The following is a 17,246-nucleotide window of genomic DNA, read 5'->3' as shown; positions in this document are numbered from 1 at the left end:
ATATAATATTAATATTTTTTGTGATTTAATCTTTTTTATGTTTTTTTTTTAGTTTTCCGTATGATAAAATTTTTAAACTCTTTACTGTACATACATGTATTTTTTTTATTTCTTGTTTATATATAATAATATTTTTTTTTTACTCTTTTTATATTGTATATAGTAATATAAACGTTCTGAAAAGGTGTATACAATATATAATAATGATGACAAATTCTTGAGACAATTTTATGGTCTCTATACATTCATATGAGATAGATCTATTGATTTTATTTCTGATTTTTTTTTATTTGAAAATTAAAAATTTATAGTGAGACAAAGGATAGAATAATTCTTTTTCTGTTTTTTTTTCTTATTTTTATAATTTAATAATTAGTTTTTTTTTTATTTTAATGTAATAATTACAATCTAAGCAAATGTAAAGAAATGTGCTGAGAACGTCGCCATCTACATATCTTTAAAAATTGTATTTTTTTTTGTCCTGCTGAAAACTGCAAGATAATCTAGTAAACTTTATAATATATGTATTATTAACATCTTTTTATAAGTTTTATGTTTTTTTATTTATCGTTTAAAAATGAATTTTCGAATTTGTGAAAATGTGTGTTTGTGCCTAAAACCATTGCTATTTCCTTGTTGAATTTTTGAATGTCCAAAGTGCAATAAATGTGCATGATTTCTACGTTTGCTAAACGACAATGCTTCACAGTATTGCTTTGGATAGAGATTTTAATAGATTTTTTTTTCATTTTAGTTATAAGAAAATGTCTTGTAATACAAATATCAAAAATGTTGCTGTAAAGTTACTATAATTCATAACACCTCTTTGCATACATTTCATTTTATTAAAGATATTCTTTTTTTTAATATTTGCTTATAGTGTATAGACCTGAATTTTTCTGTTTATTTAAATTTATATATGCACAAAACATATATTTTTCTTACAAAGTATTGTATATATTAATAAAATAGATCAGCGCACTTGAATTTAATATAATTTTACTTTTTTTTAAAACATGCTTGTTATTATTGTGTCATTCATCATTTGTTCTGGTTTAACAGTGTATTTTTTAAAGTTTTACAACAAATAAAAGAATATAAATTAAAAGCTGTTTCTATAACAATCAATGTCGATTTGAGTGAACAAAAAGGAAGAACAATCAATGAATACCAGAATAATGTATTTCATTTCATTTTTTTATCTTTTTAAAATTTTTCAGATTTTTAGGGGTTTTTTAATTTTTTTTTGTTTTTTTTTTAATTTTTTTTTATTTAATTTTTTACGCTACAGCTGAAAACTTTTGTCATTTCGAATTGTTTTGCAATGCGTTATTTATCTGTGTCCACAACTCTTTTTTACACGATTTCGATCGACGAATTGACTGGAGCCAATCCTTGAATTGCTGCGGTCCGTCGGGCGTAATTTGGAACGCATTTCGAGCCGAGAGAATTGTGCTCGTGAACACTTCGTAGTCAGCAACCGTCAAATGATACAACTTCTGATGAATGCTCTGAATGTACATTTGTTGGCATTTTTGCACGAGGGGACTCAACGCGGATCTCAGATGTTGCAGTACCAATGTTGGGTTATTTCTCGCGAGATAATGCGCTGATTCGATTGCAACTTCGTGCAAAACGAACGGACTGACGATGGAATTCACAACACACACACAAAATTGATGCAAATATTGCGTACCGAGACGTTTTGAGATACGAAGCAACCATTTGATGTCGTCGCCATACGGAGGATTTCGCGCGTATTTCGCTTGAGGACGATCATCGTGAACGCGACGTGCAAGTGTTTCAAGAGCGAGCATACCAACGTTGTATGCAGCGAGTAGATATTTCAACTGTGTCGGGCTGAATTGATGGGGATGACGAGTTCGAGCGCCCATCGCTTGATTTGCTCCTGGCACATTTCCGGGATTCATGTTGTTATATTGGTTGAATTGCGCTGGATGCGGATGTCCATTTTGACGCATTTGTTGTTGCTGCTGTTGCTGGGCTTGCTGCTGTTGCTGAACTTGCTGCTGTTGTTGCTGAGATTGTTGTTGATTTTGCGGAGCTCCTTGTGGATTGGGAACTTGCATATTGGGATTGTAGAAGGGCAAACCTTGTGGCATGGGAGCTCCATTTGATCCGGGAACGGAAACCTGAACAGGCGGTTGAACCTGTTGGAATTGCTGTGGCGGATTCACTTGCATCTGTGGGAAATTTTGATTTGGTACAGGCGGATGTACCGGAATGGCAGGGAACTGACCATTTACGGAGTTATTGAATGGCTGTGGCGGCTTGGGCTGCTGTGGCCCATATTGGAATTGCGGCATATACATTGGCATCTGATTTGCGTGGAACGGAATGTTCTGATATATGCCTTGTAAGTGATAATTGAAGGGAACGTATGGCTGCACGATACGCGATACGGGGTTGATGCCTTGGGGTGGGAATCCTGTTGTAGGATTTGCGGCAACAACTACAGGGGGAATTGGAGCATTCGTGTTGGGAGCTTGTGCATTATGTTGAATATCTCCCGATTCGATCAACGGCATGAGATTGACATTGAAATAATCATTTTGTTCTTCGGGCTCTAATTCACCTCCAGGAGTATTACGCAAATACAGTTCATACCAATAACGAGCAACTTGGAACAAAACTTCTGGATAAACACCTCCGCTCTTGGCAGCATTTTCCACAGTGAGACATGCTCGTTCCAACATAAGATCACTTTGTTCCTTACACTGCAAAATCGCTCTCTGAATCTCATTGGGATTCAAAGCTGCAGCGTGTGGTAAGACAGAAAGCGCTAATTCAGCAGCTGGTAATACCATATTACTGTCCCATCCACGAGATGATGCACGATCAGCCATAGCTGCGGCTTCTGGCGGCGTTAAATGACCTTCCCAAGTGTCGATCATGAAAGAAATTGCCGGAGCTCCGATTTCCATAGCTTGTCCCATTATCCATGATACGTGTGAAGAATATGTTCGTGACAACCAGTTTGAGCTAACGCAATTATGAAGTCCCAAAGCATAAAGTCCCAATTGGAAAGCACACATATGAAGTGCGCGATGCGGTCCATGATGATTGTTGTTCGTAGAAACTTGCGTAAAAAGCGATGTAGAGCTCGTACCGCCGGCTTTCGTTAAAACGTTCTTCGCTAATTCAAATATAAAGTGAGCTCCTGCTTCGGAAGGTTGATTCGGGATGCTCGGATATGATCGTTTGCCCTTATAACGTGATTCCTTTGATCGATTGGTTATTGAAGGTCCCGGATTAACCATCGACACTTGATTCGTAGTCGGTTTTGCGGGATAACAATTGAGCGAAAGTGCGGAAATATTGTTTTCGAGCTCAGCACTTGTACTGCTTTGCGGACGACTGTTTACAGACAAATCGTTTTGCACAGACTCATTAATGTGAATTCTTGCACCTTCGTGATCTTCCAAGCCTCTCATCTGAGACGATTGACTTCTAATTGGAGGGTTGTTTGAATAATAAGATGGCAAGAGAGGCGTTTTGATCAACGTATGAATATCTCTATCCAACAACTTTTCCATGATACGACAAATATTACGTGGCTCATCTTTGTAATGATAGAGTAAAGTCAATGCTAAATCGCCTCTTTGTCGTCGAGTGCCTTCACACAACAATGGATGCTCTGACTCGGCAACGTTAGCTTTCAAACCTAAAGCAGCAACAGCTGCTTCAAAGCCAAGCTGCTCATCTGTTGGTAGTCTATAGGCAGATAAAACTTTCGGTTTCGGTTCTTTTGACACATTGTTTGACGTCACCAACGCATCAAATATGAAACTCGCCAACATAATTGGCAACAAAGCATTTCCACGAGATTTGAATGTGCCATCTCTCAATTGTTCAGCCTTCTCTCTTATCTTTTTCAACTCTTCCGGACCCAAATTGATCTTTTTCAAATGTGCTAACAAATCAGATTCCTGATTGTTTAATTTCACTTCGAGTGGTTTTGTGCTCGCTGGAGGACGTGCCATCTCCAATCCGAACAAGCAAACACGGAAAGCCAAGTGATAATGATCGCTATTTTCCGATAACACGGTGCATAAGAATGCACACTTGGCCAATGTTGCAGATGCCAATACACTAATTTGATGGAAAATGGGATTGACGTTGTGTTTCTTGCCCTTTCGCTTGACTGGAGGAGCAACATCAACCATCAAATTCGGCGGATTTGCAAGCAATTCTTCTGCCAAACGGATACCCAATGTACAAGCTTCTCTATCGTGACCATGAGCATGTAAACCTTCTGCACGAGCAAAAAGAATATCCCAAGCATCTTCGGTTGGTCGAATATTGGAAAATACGGGAAATTTCGAGGGTGTCGCTTCTTGTTGTTTTGCCTCGATGTTTTTGAGTTTTTCCTCTTCTTCTGCATTTGCTGCCTTATTTGCATCGTAATAATAGACACTAAAGTCATCTTGATGGCTTTCAGAACTAGAGAAGCTTTCGTCTTTCGAAGGTCTTCGATTTTGGGCAGCAAGTGCTTCGGCACCAGCTTCATCTCCTTGTTTCTTCGGCGATTCAACGGATTTAACTTCTGCGATATTTTGTGGCTCGCCACTTGTCGAGGGTTGTTGTTGATCGCGTTCAAATGCCGCTTGCAACGAATTTGAGTCGTTCGATTGAGATGATGACGACGAGGACGAGCTACTGATAGAAGAGTCTAATGCCTGTGTATTTGTTACCAAAGCATTCACTGAAGTTTCAGCCTTTGAGTCTTTTGCCTTTTCTTCGTTCGCTACAGCAGAAGATTCAAAGACATTCGAGCTTGAAGACGCTTGCACGTCGTCGAAGCCAACCGAGTAATTGGCAGGCAAGCACATATCATTTGACGTTGCCGACGATGAAGTAGACAGTTGTGAATTTAATATGCTAGAATTGTTGTTGTTACTACTACTATTTACATTATTAACAGTATCTTTCGAGTTAATATTATTACTACTATTAGAACTACTAACTATTTCAAGTGTAACGGCGGTAACAACTGAATTGTTCTGAGATATTATAGAGTCGTCTTCGTTTTCGCAAAAACCTTCACTACTTACGCTAGAACGATTTCCCGGAGCACGGTCCTTCAAAGCTGCTGCGGCGCCATGTGATGATGTCGATGCGTGACCCTTGCTCTCGGCGCTGCTGTTACTGCTACTGGCCATCTGTTGTCGATCGCGATACGCTTTCTCGCGCTTCTGACGAACAGCATGACTGTGATGATGCGTTACAGCGGGATTTGACGTGCTACTATAATGATGTGTGTTGTTCGTGAGTACCGCCTGACTTGAGTTTATCTTGCTATTTATTTCAGTCTTTGAATCCGTGTGTTTAAAACATGTGAAGGGGCAGTGGTACATGGGATTTGTATCAACTGTATGCGTTATACCTGAAATTAGAACAAACGGCAATTAGTGTCATGCTAGACAACAAATAATATCAACCTTCTAACGTACCTGCTATTGGATAATCCTCCCAATCTAAATAACATGCCTCGATGGCTGGCTTGAATCCGGTAAACAATTCTGCATCGTTTCTCAAATTTTGCTGTTGTTTACTGCTGTGTGATGACGACTGCACAAAACACTTGGTGACACGATCAAGAATTTTCAAATGCCAACTCGTAAATTGTGCATGTAACATGTCTCGTTCATCGGGCGCCAACTCAGGATTGAGAGCTGCTAATCTCCAAAGCACCACTATCTCGTCACATAATGAAGCACACGCGTGTTGCGTAGCATTCGTATTACTGTGTGTGCTACTATGTTTGCCTCCTCCATGGGCTCCAGACCCAACGAGAAGAGCTAATTTTATATTAAACCACCAAACTAAAATTTGATCGCATGCCATGCATTCCTCGGTGATTATTTCCAACAATCGGATGGCATTGCGATCGCATCGTCTGTACATCTCGCGAACAATTGATAACAGATTCCACATTCCTTCGGGCTCTCGACCACGCAAGGGACGTAACAGAGAGCTCCATTCAGCTGCTGCTGGCGGCGCACTGTTTGTCAGATAATTCACATCGCTGAATACCATGGGAGTTGGCAGACAGAATTTTGTCAAGATTTTCTTGATGTTATCGTGCAATGTCTTTTCATCGAGATACCAATTCGTTTGATCATTTACGGAGGCTCCAGCGGTTGGATCAGGCGCTCCACAAACGGTATTGATTGTTGTTGGTTGTGAACTCAACAATTCGTCAAGCAAACGTTGTGCTGTCGGCAAAATTTGTTGAGGCAACTCGCTTATCAAATATTGCGCAAACTTTTGCAGTTGATCGCGTTGCAAGCGTGTCAGCGATTCCGAAACGGGCGCTCTCAAACTCACCTTGCTCGAGCAATGAATGCGATACAGACAAACTGCAACAACATGAGAGCACCAATACGCAGCTGATGTACATGTACAGTTACATGATGAGATCCGTCTTCTGTCAAACGTGACAGCTACATTATATTGATTTTTTGGTTGACTGGTTACAACAGTCGCTGACAAATGAAAACCAATCTGCAAGGGATCCTTGACGGCGCGACTTTTGAAAAGTTGCTCGCCTCGATGAAACTCCTCGGGTGAACTGTTCGCAAGACACGAATACAGTCGAATGTCCTCCTCGTTATCGGGAAAACTCCAAAATGCAATTCGTAGTTGCAGTTGCTCCGGTACGGGTGGAAAAACATTTTCCACTAATTCAAATGGTATATAAGTAGCTACACAAAGTGCAGCTAATTCTGTTAGGGGAATTAGGGCATCTGGCCTTCGTGCAATTTGTCCATTATTTAAGACAATTGAACTGGGTTTCTTCCAACCGCGCCAATTGTTGCACAAACTTTCGGGCTCTGAGCTCCAACTACAGAGGGAATCTTCCTCAAAACGATCGGAATCTTCGAAACTAAATCTGTCGTTCTCATCATTGTTCCATTCGCCAGCAGCAGCTGCACCATTGGCTCCATTGCCAATGTTATTGGACGAATCTGACCTTTGCACACGAGCTCGGGCCGAAGCGCCAGCTCTTTCTCGATCTGACCCGCTCGCCAGTCTGAATGTTTAAAATATTTTACACTATGATTTGCTTTTCACTTTTTTAGACGACTTCTTCTTTTTTTTTGTTAATTATTATTATGTATTTTTTCCTTTCTCTGCACGCACACACACAGATACCTTCTGTATTTATTGTGTATATGTCTGTGTATTTGTATATTAACAAAGACAAAGACAATTGCTGCAAAATATTTTCCAACACATATTTTTCACATTTCCCGCACCTCTAGTCGCTTTTCTCTACGATACGCGTTTTCCTTGGCCAATAAACTCGTGATTTGATAATTTTTTAGACGAATTTTTACAATTTTAATTGAGACAAAATGAATGAAAAATACCCATAAAGAAAGGCGAACAGCAGCGGATCGATGACTATTCCACCCAAACAAAAACCTTCTACTTGTTTGACAGTTGTGTGTTTTATTCAGTTAAAAACGGTACATGTTTCAATTGTGCACTGGCAAAACTTCATGAAATTAAGAATTTTTGTTAATTTTTCGTAATTTTTGAATGAAAATCTTTAAAAAATAAATTAAAAATGATTTTAATTGATACTTACATCAATTATTTAATTTTCTTCATAAAATTTTCTGTTTTGAAAATGAAGCCAAATGAAAAAAAAAACAAAATTTATTGTAATAATTCTTTATTTTTTATTTTATTTATCAATAATCATATATTATTATTATTAGTGTGTACACGTATCCAAAAGCAATAAATACATTATTTTATGTTACCTTTATCATACTTACAGATATTTTATGAGTTTATTTATTTAATAATTGTTTAATTTAATGATTTTCTTTAATTAATTTATTTATTTAATAGAAGACTTATCCTGTGTGTAGTATGCATAATATGACCAAAAATTTCGTTATGGCCTTTTTTTACTGAAAATTGAATCAACCAATTTGTTTCAAAGCTTTATAAGAATATTCTGTATTTAGTTTTTCTTTTAAATATTTTTTGAACTCAGAAATACTTTTGATTTTTTGAATTTGTTTGAACTGTTTTTGGCAGACAGTGTATAATAATAAATATATGTTAAAAAATAAATTGTTTTCTTCACACACACCCGTGGAAGATCATTTGTCTATGGAAATTCTACTGTTAAAGTTTCTTTTATAACAAAATACTTGTTTTCCTTTCTTTAAATGGTTCATGGTTTGTGTGCGTGTGTGTCAAAAATCTAAACTCAGCTAAATGTTTTGTAATTGTTCTTGTTGTTGTTGTAAATATTGATCATTTTATTTTATTTATATTTTTTTTTAATTTTTGTATTTTTTTATATTTTATGAAGATGTATAAAAACTATTCATTAACCATTTACTTATTTTCGATGTAACACAAATTTTCCTTAGAATTTTTTCCTTAATTTATCGAATATTTTTTTTAGTATTTCACGAACATTCAAATGGATTTAATTTTGGAAATCATATCTCTCAAAAATTGATTGCTATTCAAATTAGGAATATATAATATTTTATACTAAATCTTAAATAAACTATATTTTAGACTATAAATCGCGCGAGACATCAGTTGCTTTTTATATTAAATTTTCAATAGAAAATAAAATAATAATCAAATTCTAGCAAAAAATCAGCAGATTCTTTCAAAATAAAGCTCATCAAGAGCCACACAAATACTTAATTACTGATCTTTTTGTTATAGTTTCGTATCAAAAGGACAAAAAAAAGTTAATAATTTAATGAAAGAAAAAAATTAAATATAATACAGTGTATAATACGTAAATATAATACATTATGTTTGGTTACTTTTGGATTTTAAATCACTATCAAATGTTTTTTATCATCATGATCCAGGTCATTTATTTATTTTATTTTGTAAATTAATTAAATCCTAAAATTATTTATTTTTACTACAAAGGTAAGGGGGTTTGATAATAAGTAGACAATAAATGCTGATGATTTGTAAATATATTTTTAACATAATAACAATTATGAATGTTGTTGTTCTTTTTTAACAGGAATCTGTTTTTATTTATTTTAAGGTATATTTATTTTTTGATATAACACATGTTATGTGTATTTTGTGTGAGTGGTATTATATTTTCACGGTAAATACGATGGTAAATAGAAAAATTTTCTATTCTATTAATAGAGTTATAATGGTGTTGTTTCCTAATAATAGGCTCTTTTAAAACTTTTTCGCAATGTATTATGCTATTATTCTGGATCGATTTCACATTTTATTTATAAAGGTAATGATTATTATGAGTTGTTCTTTTCTATAATTATTTATAATTATTATCATTATTATGTTAGTATTGTAAAAAATTCGTGTATTTTTCTACATATTTCCTACCTTTTATTATATAAAAATCGTTTTTAAAGATTATATATATATATAAATATTATGTTTCATATACACACGATTGATTTTCTTGTAATTTCTTTTCTCTTCTCTTTACGATTCCATTCCTTTGTAGTAGTAATAATAATGTATTTATAGTCATATTCTTCTCAATCTTGTTATTTCTTGTTTTTGTTTTGATAAAAAAAAGAAACCTTCGAAGCATTTTGATGCAATTTATGTATTATTATATTAAGTAAATGTCTTCCAATTGTTTGTTTTTTTCCTTTATGTATATTTACACGGACAAAGCTACTCAGGTATATTTTTTTAATATATTTTGTTTAATACTAGTGTATTTTATTTTTACGAAGCAAGACATCGTTTATGCGTTCACACTGTTTATTTTTATTTTTTATGATGATGTTTGCCGGTAAATTGCTTTGCTGTTTTAGAGATTAATTTATAATATATTTTTTTAATGAATATTTCCATTAGTGTGAGATCAAAACGTTCATTATTCCGATACTTTCTTAGTTGAATTATAATAAAGTAATAATGAGTCTAGCCGACCCATTATTTTTGTATTATTTTTAAATGTTTATAAAGTGCGCATGATAATAAAGCTTGTAAAATGTCTAGCTATAAAGAGGCAAATTAAACACGAGGTGTGATATTTTAACAATCATCAAACATTATCTTACAAAAGTTTACTTTTTGTTAATTCTCCATGCAGTACAATTATTAATTATTTTAATTTTTTACGTAAAAAAGGTAAAAATGACGATCTTTCTCTCAAATTTATCAAAAACTTGTAATTTAAAATTACGTTATAGCCTTTATCATAAAATTTTTGTGTTTTCTTTATTTTTACTACTTAATCTGATTTCATTATTGTTTTATTTATTAAATTTTAATTTCGTATGAATATTATTTTTGATTATAATTAGTTGGTTTTTCTTGTGTGTTTGTGTATAAGATTGCGAATATAAATCGGAGTAGTAGTCTAATGTAATATAGAATCATCAACATCATAATTTTATTATATTTTATTAATTTATATACGTATGAACGAGCGAAAAAGTTGGGAATAAGATAAGTTTTCGGTTGATATTGTTAAACCTTTTTTTATTTATAAATATTTTTTTTTTGTTCAATTCAATAATTAATTTTGTTGAATGTTTTTTTTTCTTACTAAATTTATTTTTAGTACAATAATGAATGATTTTGTTGTATAGATATATTTTGTAGTGTTTTAAAATAAATGATAATCTTGTTGTAAAAAATACTCACGTCGCGTTTCGTCGCTTAAAGGATAAATTAGAAGCTTTACCTACGATTAAATTCAGACTTGATCGCTAAAAAACAAGAAATTTCATAAAAATTTAAGTTAAACTTGTGAAAAATTTAAAAACTTACCTTCAATTATCTCCTGTTTCGCCTTTGCGATTTCTAATTTCACTTCTTGTATGATATCAGCCTTAAAGTTTTCCAAGTCAATGGCACTTGGAATTGAAAATCCTTCTCCGTTCACTTGCTGCACATGAAAAAATACAATTTTTCATGAGAAAAGTTTTTGTTTAAATTTTTTTTCAGAGTCTTACCTTCAAAATGGTTTCTTCGCTGGCGCTTCCGAACCGTTTACGCAGTGGCTTGGGTGACTCGGATCCATTTCCTGTATTATTACTGTTCGAATTACTGGAATTACTGTTAGCTCCAAGTTTGTGTGGCAATGTGTTGGATTTCTCCCATGGTCGTTGACGCGACGAATCGTCGTTATTTGAGTCCGGCTGTAAATGTTAAAACAAAAAAAAATATTAAAACAATGTAGATGCATTTAGTAAATTGCGCGTAATTGGGTCACATCATATGCACAATTTCCATTATTTGTGTCACAATAAAAAAACGTCATCTTTTGTTTTTTTGCTCTTACCTCCTTTTTATCTACTTGTGCACGACGTCGTGCCAATGTTTTTGCCATTTCATCCATCATAGATGCCATGCCGCCCGTAGTACGACCTAAAATAATTACGCCATTAATCTCTTTATCGTCGAATGAATGAAGAAAAATGCGATTTTACCGATTGTGCCGTAATTTCCACTGCCTCCGCTTGATGTGCTGCTTCCACTATTTTCTGTTGGTTGCGGCGCCGCCTTGGGTAACGTTTGACTTTTCTTTAATTTTGCGGCTTGCAATTGTGCAGCTAATGATGACATATCCATGCCATTTGATTTTGAGCCTCCGCCCATTGGCATTGGGGGAGGAGGCGGGGGACCTGCGCCTCCCATTGGCATTGGAGCAGCTGGCGGCTAAAATTTGAAAAAGGTAAATTAAATTAAAGAAAAATTCAGAACATTTAAAAAAAATTAGAAATTTTTAAAAAAATTTTTTATCGAAATGTCGAACAGTGAAAAAAATTTTGAAAGAAAAAAAAAATTTGAAAACTCTTTTCATCTAAATTAGAATTTAAATTTCAAGTTCTTAATTTTGATAAAAAAATTTTAAAGAAAAATTATTTTTTTTTTTAATTTTAAGAAAAGACAAAGAACAAAAAATCAATTTTTTACAAAAATTCAAGAAATTTCATACCTGTGGAGGAGCTGGAGCAGTCATTCCATTTCCAAAATCGGGCGGAGGGGGAACAGCTTGCGGCGGACTGCTAACTTGTGGCACTTGAGGTGGCATTGGCTAAAAAAAGTAATTTCATCAATAAGAATTTGACCAAAAAAAACGAAAAATCAAAAAAAATCTCTTACAATTTGCGACCCATATTGCGCTGGATATCCTCCGTTGGCTTGAACGTGTTGTTGTCCGTAGTTATTCATCATTTGTGGCGGCTGCGGCGGCGCTTGCGGAGCCTGCGGAACTTGTGACGGTTGCTGCTGCTGCTGCATGGGAGGCGGCGCAAACATGTTAGGCGGATTTGGAATTTGCTGTTGTTGCTGCGGAATCGGAGGCTGTTGCTGCATTTGTTGCTGCTGATTTACTTTTGACACGTTCGATGGTACATAAATTGGCCCGTTACGAGCATTCGGTTGCGACTGACTATTCGGTATTTGCGGCTGTGGTGGTATCATATTTTGGCCTTGTCCCTGGTACATTTGTTGCTGTTGATTATATTGCTGTGAGCGCGCGAGAGAGAAAAAATTTCCAATTAGATCATTAATTTATGCGATTTGCACGGAGAAAAAAATTTAATTCGTTCAGTTTCAGAAAAATTTAATATAAAAATTAACAAAATTAAGTATATAATTAATTTTTGTAACGTTTCGAGCTAAGAATTTACCATAGACCTCTAAAACATTAAGAATTTCGGATATCGAAAAAGTACTTACTAATTTTAAATTTTTCAAATCTTGCATATTTTTCATCATTAATTTTAAAAATTAATATGAAAATCTTTATAAAATTGAACATTTTTCACTAAAAATGAATTAAATAATGGAAAATTTTGATCTGATTTTGACAAAATTTTTATATTTTTAAGTTAAAATTTTTTTAAAGTTTTTAGAGTTTGAATATTTTTTTTATTTTTAGATACTTGATATTTAATATTCTACCTAAAAATTCCTCAAAAATTAGAAAAATTAAATTATGAAACATTTTATGTTAAATTTTAAACTGAACGAATTAAAATTTTTTTCCGTGTTTTTCTATTAGACAACGGAGGGTCAGATACTCACTTGGGTTGATACATAGATTTGACCTTGTTGCGATTGCTGTTGCTGATAATTCGGTTTTTGCTGAACTTGTTGCGCTGGCGGCGGAACTGGCGGGGCACTATTGGTGCGATGATGACCCTGTGGCGGACTTTGAGGAGTGCTTGTTGGTGTTTGCGGCGAGATCACATTGTTCGGTATAACATTATTGTTTTGTTGCATAATGGCAGCATCTTCGCGCGTCATTGTCCGATATCCCATATCGAGGTCGTCATATCCCATACCGGGTCCCAAAGGCGCCGGTATCCTGCCACTTAGCACCTCTAACGAATGCATCATGGCACGCGCAAATGCCTCCGCATCTTGTTGACTCGAAAAATTTAGACCATACACGAATTTGGAGTCACGCCATTGATGGAACGTCGCTGTTGCCTGATTGTACTTGAGTCCCTTCAGGATGGAACAATTGATAACAACCTCGTGATCTTGTAGCTTACGTCCTACAACACGGAATGTATTATTTTGCTGATGATGATAAATTTGAACCTTGCTAAGGCCAGATGACGTTCCCGAGGGAATCCACTTTTTCTGATTATCATCGTACACCATGACGGACGCTCGTGCGCCGATAATACTTTGCTCGCTGAAAAACACAAAAAAATTGTTTAAACAAGTTATTGATAGAAGATAACGAAACAGGTCATCAAACAAAAAACCAGGAATAAGTGCAACGATGAGTAAGACAATGAGATTTACATTACTTCAATTAGTTAATATCTTTTTGTTTTTCTGTCACACACTCACTTGTCGTCGTTGTCGCTTTTATGACATGACAGAGGAAGGCATATGTTAATTTAAAAGTGTTTATCATTTTATTATTATTATTAAATTTATCTTGAAAATTTGTGCGAACGCGGTTTCTCGGCAAAGAATGACAAACAGTCAACCAGGAAACGATCGCTTAATTAGGATATCACACAAAAGTCACACGTCTTTTCTTTCTATTTTTGTTCTGTACACAAAAAAAAAAACGAATATCTTGATTGAAGAAAGCACACATGTGAATAAATCTAGCGAGTAGCAATAAAAAATCAATTTATATGCGGGACGTAACGTTACGCAGTGAGCAGAACACACACACAAAAAAGTCAAAACGAAGTTTGAGATTTGTTTCATCTGTTAAAAAATTTAATGTGACTGCTTGTGCAATGAACGATAAGAATATTTGAAGTACACTTGCTTTTAAAATTATTTTTTTTTTGTGTCGAATTACATTTTATCAAATATTAAAAGAAAGAAAAAAAAAATGAAACAGAAACCTTTTTAAAAAATGAGGCCAAAACAATTAGATATTAATTTTTTTTTTTTTTTTGATTTCCAACCAAATTTTTTTTTTAATATTATTTTTTTTTTTTTTGATAAATTCTGAAAAACAATTAAAATGTTAAAAAATGTTCCAATTTTAATAAATTGTTGGTAAATAAAATTTATAAAAAAAATATCGCTAAAACCAATTCAAAATTCAATAATTTTAAATTTTTAGAAAAAAAATATCAATTTTGTGATGAAAAATATTATAAAGTACAAAAAATTTTAAATTTTTAAAAATTCTAATTCAAATCAAAATATTAATTTGACTAGATTTCTTTTGAAAAATATAAAAATTGGAGCTTTTATCAGTTCAAAATTCAATATTTTTAAAAATTTTAGTGAAAAATTATAAATTTTTTAAAGAAATATCTTCATTTTTAGGTGAATAATATTTTATTTTTTTTTTTTAATTTTGACGAAAAAACTCAGAACAAACAATTAAAAAAATGTAAAATGGGAAAACTTTTGGCATTATTTTGATTAAAAATTCATGAATAATTACAATTCTCAACCAAATTAAACCAAAATAAAAACGAAGAAAATTTACTTTTAATTTATTCGCCTTTCTAATTTTTACTAAAATCCTTAAAAAATTCTAAAGAAAAAAATTTAACTTGGCTGAATTTCATAAAAAAATAAAAATTTCTATTAAAATTAGTTCAAAATTGATTGAAATCGAAAAATATTTTTGATATTTGTACCAAACTAACTCGATCGTGTATTTTTCTTTTTTTGGGCTAAGCTATTTTTATTGCCAAATCGATTAAAAATTAATATACTCCCACACACGTACCTTTCTCTATCCATTAATGTTATTGTCACAGTATTCTCTTTAACACACAGAAAACCCTAATTTAACATGGTCAAGTTCACGACACAAATGTGACTGTCAGTTTCACTTTTTTTCTCTCTGTTTGTCGTCTTTTGTATCGTGACGTATAATTTATTTCTGTTTACATAATAATTTAATTTAATTGATTCATAACGAATAAAGGTACATATCGATAAGACAGCGGAAGTTGACTCATGGAATACTTTATTACGCAAAAAAAAAAAATCACTGTCACAAATGTTTCTCCAGAACGAACGAAAAAAAACATAAATAAATAAGTTACTGACATTCCATCCATCGACATCCAGCTATCTATCGTGGCTAAGTATGTAGTAGAAGGCTTGGCTCATTTTCAATGTAAATGTGTGACGACCTTTTTGTCAGTTTATTTTTCTTTTTTTTTTATTTTTCGCTCTGAACTACTAACATCAAACAACAAGCCTATAATAGTGTTTAAAAAGTGATTTTTCGTTGCTTTTTTCGTAATATTCGCATGAGAGACGTTTTTCGTATTACGTGCAATAAATGACTATTATCACACGGGACAGGACGATATGCTAATAATAAAAAACGAGACTTTGTAAAGAGCAAAGTTACAAGTCACAATCATTTGGCACTAGTTTCGTCCTTTTTGTGTGTGTGTGTGGTTTTGTATGTACACGTGTCCTGTCACTGTTCCGCCATATAGACATTGTTATTATTATTGCCTCATAATAATTTTTGGTGTGTCACTCGAATTCAGCGAGGGTGATTTTTACAATTTTCCTGCACTTTAGAATTTTTTTTTCGTTCTGTGTTAATTAGTGGGCACTTTTGTGTGCATTTTGCGTGCCCTTGCAAACGGCATTAATGAATAAACAAACAAGCAGACCATTGAGAAAAAGTCAAAAATGCATAAAATCGCTCCATTTGCGCTGTACGAGTGTCCATTGCATGATCATTTCGGGCAAGCACTGTAAAAATGGCATAATAGAACAAAGTGAAATACACAAATAATAACAACACCGAGAATAGAGAAAAGCAGAATGAATTAACATCTGCGTCGTGCTCGGCAGTGCCGTGCGTTGTACGTAAAAAGATGGATGTCAACTGCGGTGCACGACGCCTCATCGATAGACGTATGCGCGTTCAACGCACAGCCGAAGAAAGAAAAATGTTCCTGGTGGGAGTTTCCTCATTAGATTATGTATATGAACTTTTTTTTGTGTCCAATTTTAAAACAAAAGGAAATTCTATTGCCGATTTCCGATCTTCGGCATCAATTCAAGGACATCTGAGTCACAGATCCGCACTTTTAAAGGGAATTTCCGATAAATATTTCGTTCTGTGTGTGAATGGTGGACCATTTCAAAACACACACACAGCAAAAAAAAACTCATTCCGCGAAATGAAAAACTTGACTGCTCTCGAATCGGCATGAATCGGAGCGATGCAACGGCATAACAGTGTTTGCTTAATTGCATCGTGGAGTTGCTTATGCATGAAGACCATTTCTCGAAAAAAACACAAAAAAAAATATGAAAAGAATGAAAATGGATAATGCAGGGCGCACACATACACAGCGGAGAGAATCTATTTGATTGTGCAAAAAATGGAAGTCGCAAACTTACCACATCTTTTATGTGCTCGGGATGACGGGTTTTTCACGAAATTTCCACTCGATACGATTTGGCGACACTTGATTCACAAACTAGCACACTTTTCAGCAATTAAAGGGCTCGTGCTTCCATAATAAGTGAGAAAACAAGCAGGAGACGACACAGTTTTCAATGGTGTTACTGTTTGAGTGATTCACGGTACGGCGTTGCCTATTGGTTTTGCAGCGGGTAACGTAAGATGTATGGGTTTGTATAGTGTTGTTCACACAATTGTGCAATGTGTGACGTTGAAAAATATTTTTATTGGGCTTTAAATATCATTTTCATTCGTCTCACTACTGAATTTGCTCGAAAAGAAACACGCGGCGTGGGTTGTTTTCGGAAAATGGTACTGTCTTCCGAAAAAATAACCG

At 34.0% G+C, this 17,246-nt stretch overlaps 2 protein-coding genes across 2 annotated transcripts; both read right to left on the bottom strand.

Moving 5' to 3' along the window:
* Positions 1-1,147: 1,147 nt before the first annotated feature.
* LOC134827535 (zinc finger SWIM domain-containing protein 8 homolog) lies at positions 1,148-7,046 on the bottom strand. Its single transcript, XM_063840225.1, has 4 exons — positions 5,475-7,046; positions 2,312-5,407; positions 2,199-2,236; positions 1,148-2,000 (listed from the first exon to the last, which is right to left on the bottom strand). The coding sequence occupies exons 1-4, from the start codon at positions 6,058-6,060 to the stop codon at positions 1,305-1,307; spliced, it is 4,416 nt and encodes a 1,471-aa protein (XP_063696295.1). The 5' UTR covers positions 6,061-7,046; the 3' UTR covers positions 1,148-1,304.
* Positions 7,047-10,486: 3,440 nt separating this feature from the next.
* On the bottom strand, positions 10,487-17,004 carry LOC134827534 (protein enabled). The gene is made up of 9 exons (XM_063840224.1): positions 16,846-17,004; positions 13,057-13,675; positions 12,130-12,495; positions 11,963-12,061; positions 11,454-11,682; positions 11,306-11,391; positions 10,977-11,162; positions 10,792-10,909; positions 10,487-10,730 (listed from the first exon to the last, which is right to left on the bottom strand). The coding sequence occupies exons 1-9, from the start codon at positions 16,848-16,850 to the stop codon at positions 10,702-10,704; spliced, it is 1,737 nt and encodes a 578-aa protein (XP_063696294.1). The 5' UTR covers positions 16,851-17,004; the 3' UTR covers positions 10,487-10,701.
* Between the last annotated feature and the right edge of the window lie 242 nt (positions 17,005-17,246).

The sequence above is a fragment of the Culicoides brevitarsis genome, chromosome 1, assembly GCF_036172545.1.
Source record: "Culicoides brevitarsis isolate CSIRO-B50_1 chromosome 1, AGI_CSIRO_Cbre_v1, whole genome shotgun sequence".
In the NCBI taxonomy this organism is placed as follows: domain Eukaryota; kingdom Metazoa; phylum Arthropoda; class Insecta; order Diptera; family Ceratopogonidae; genus Culicoides; species Culicoides brevitarsis.
The sequence above is the reverse complement of the archived record's forward strand: the minus strand, read 5'-3'. Positions and strand labels throughout refer to the sequence as shown.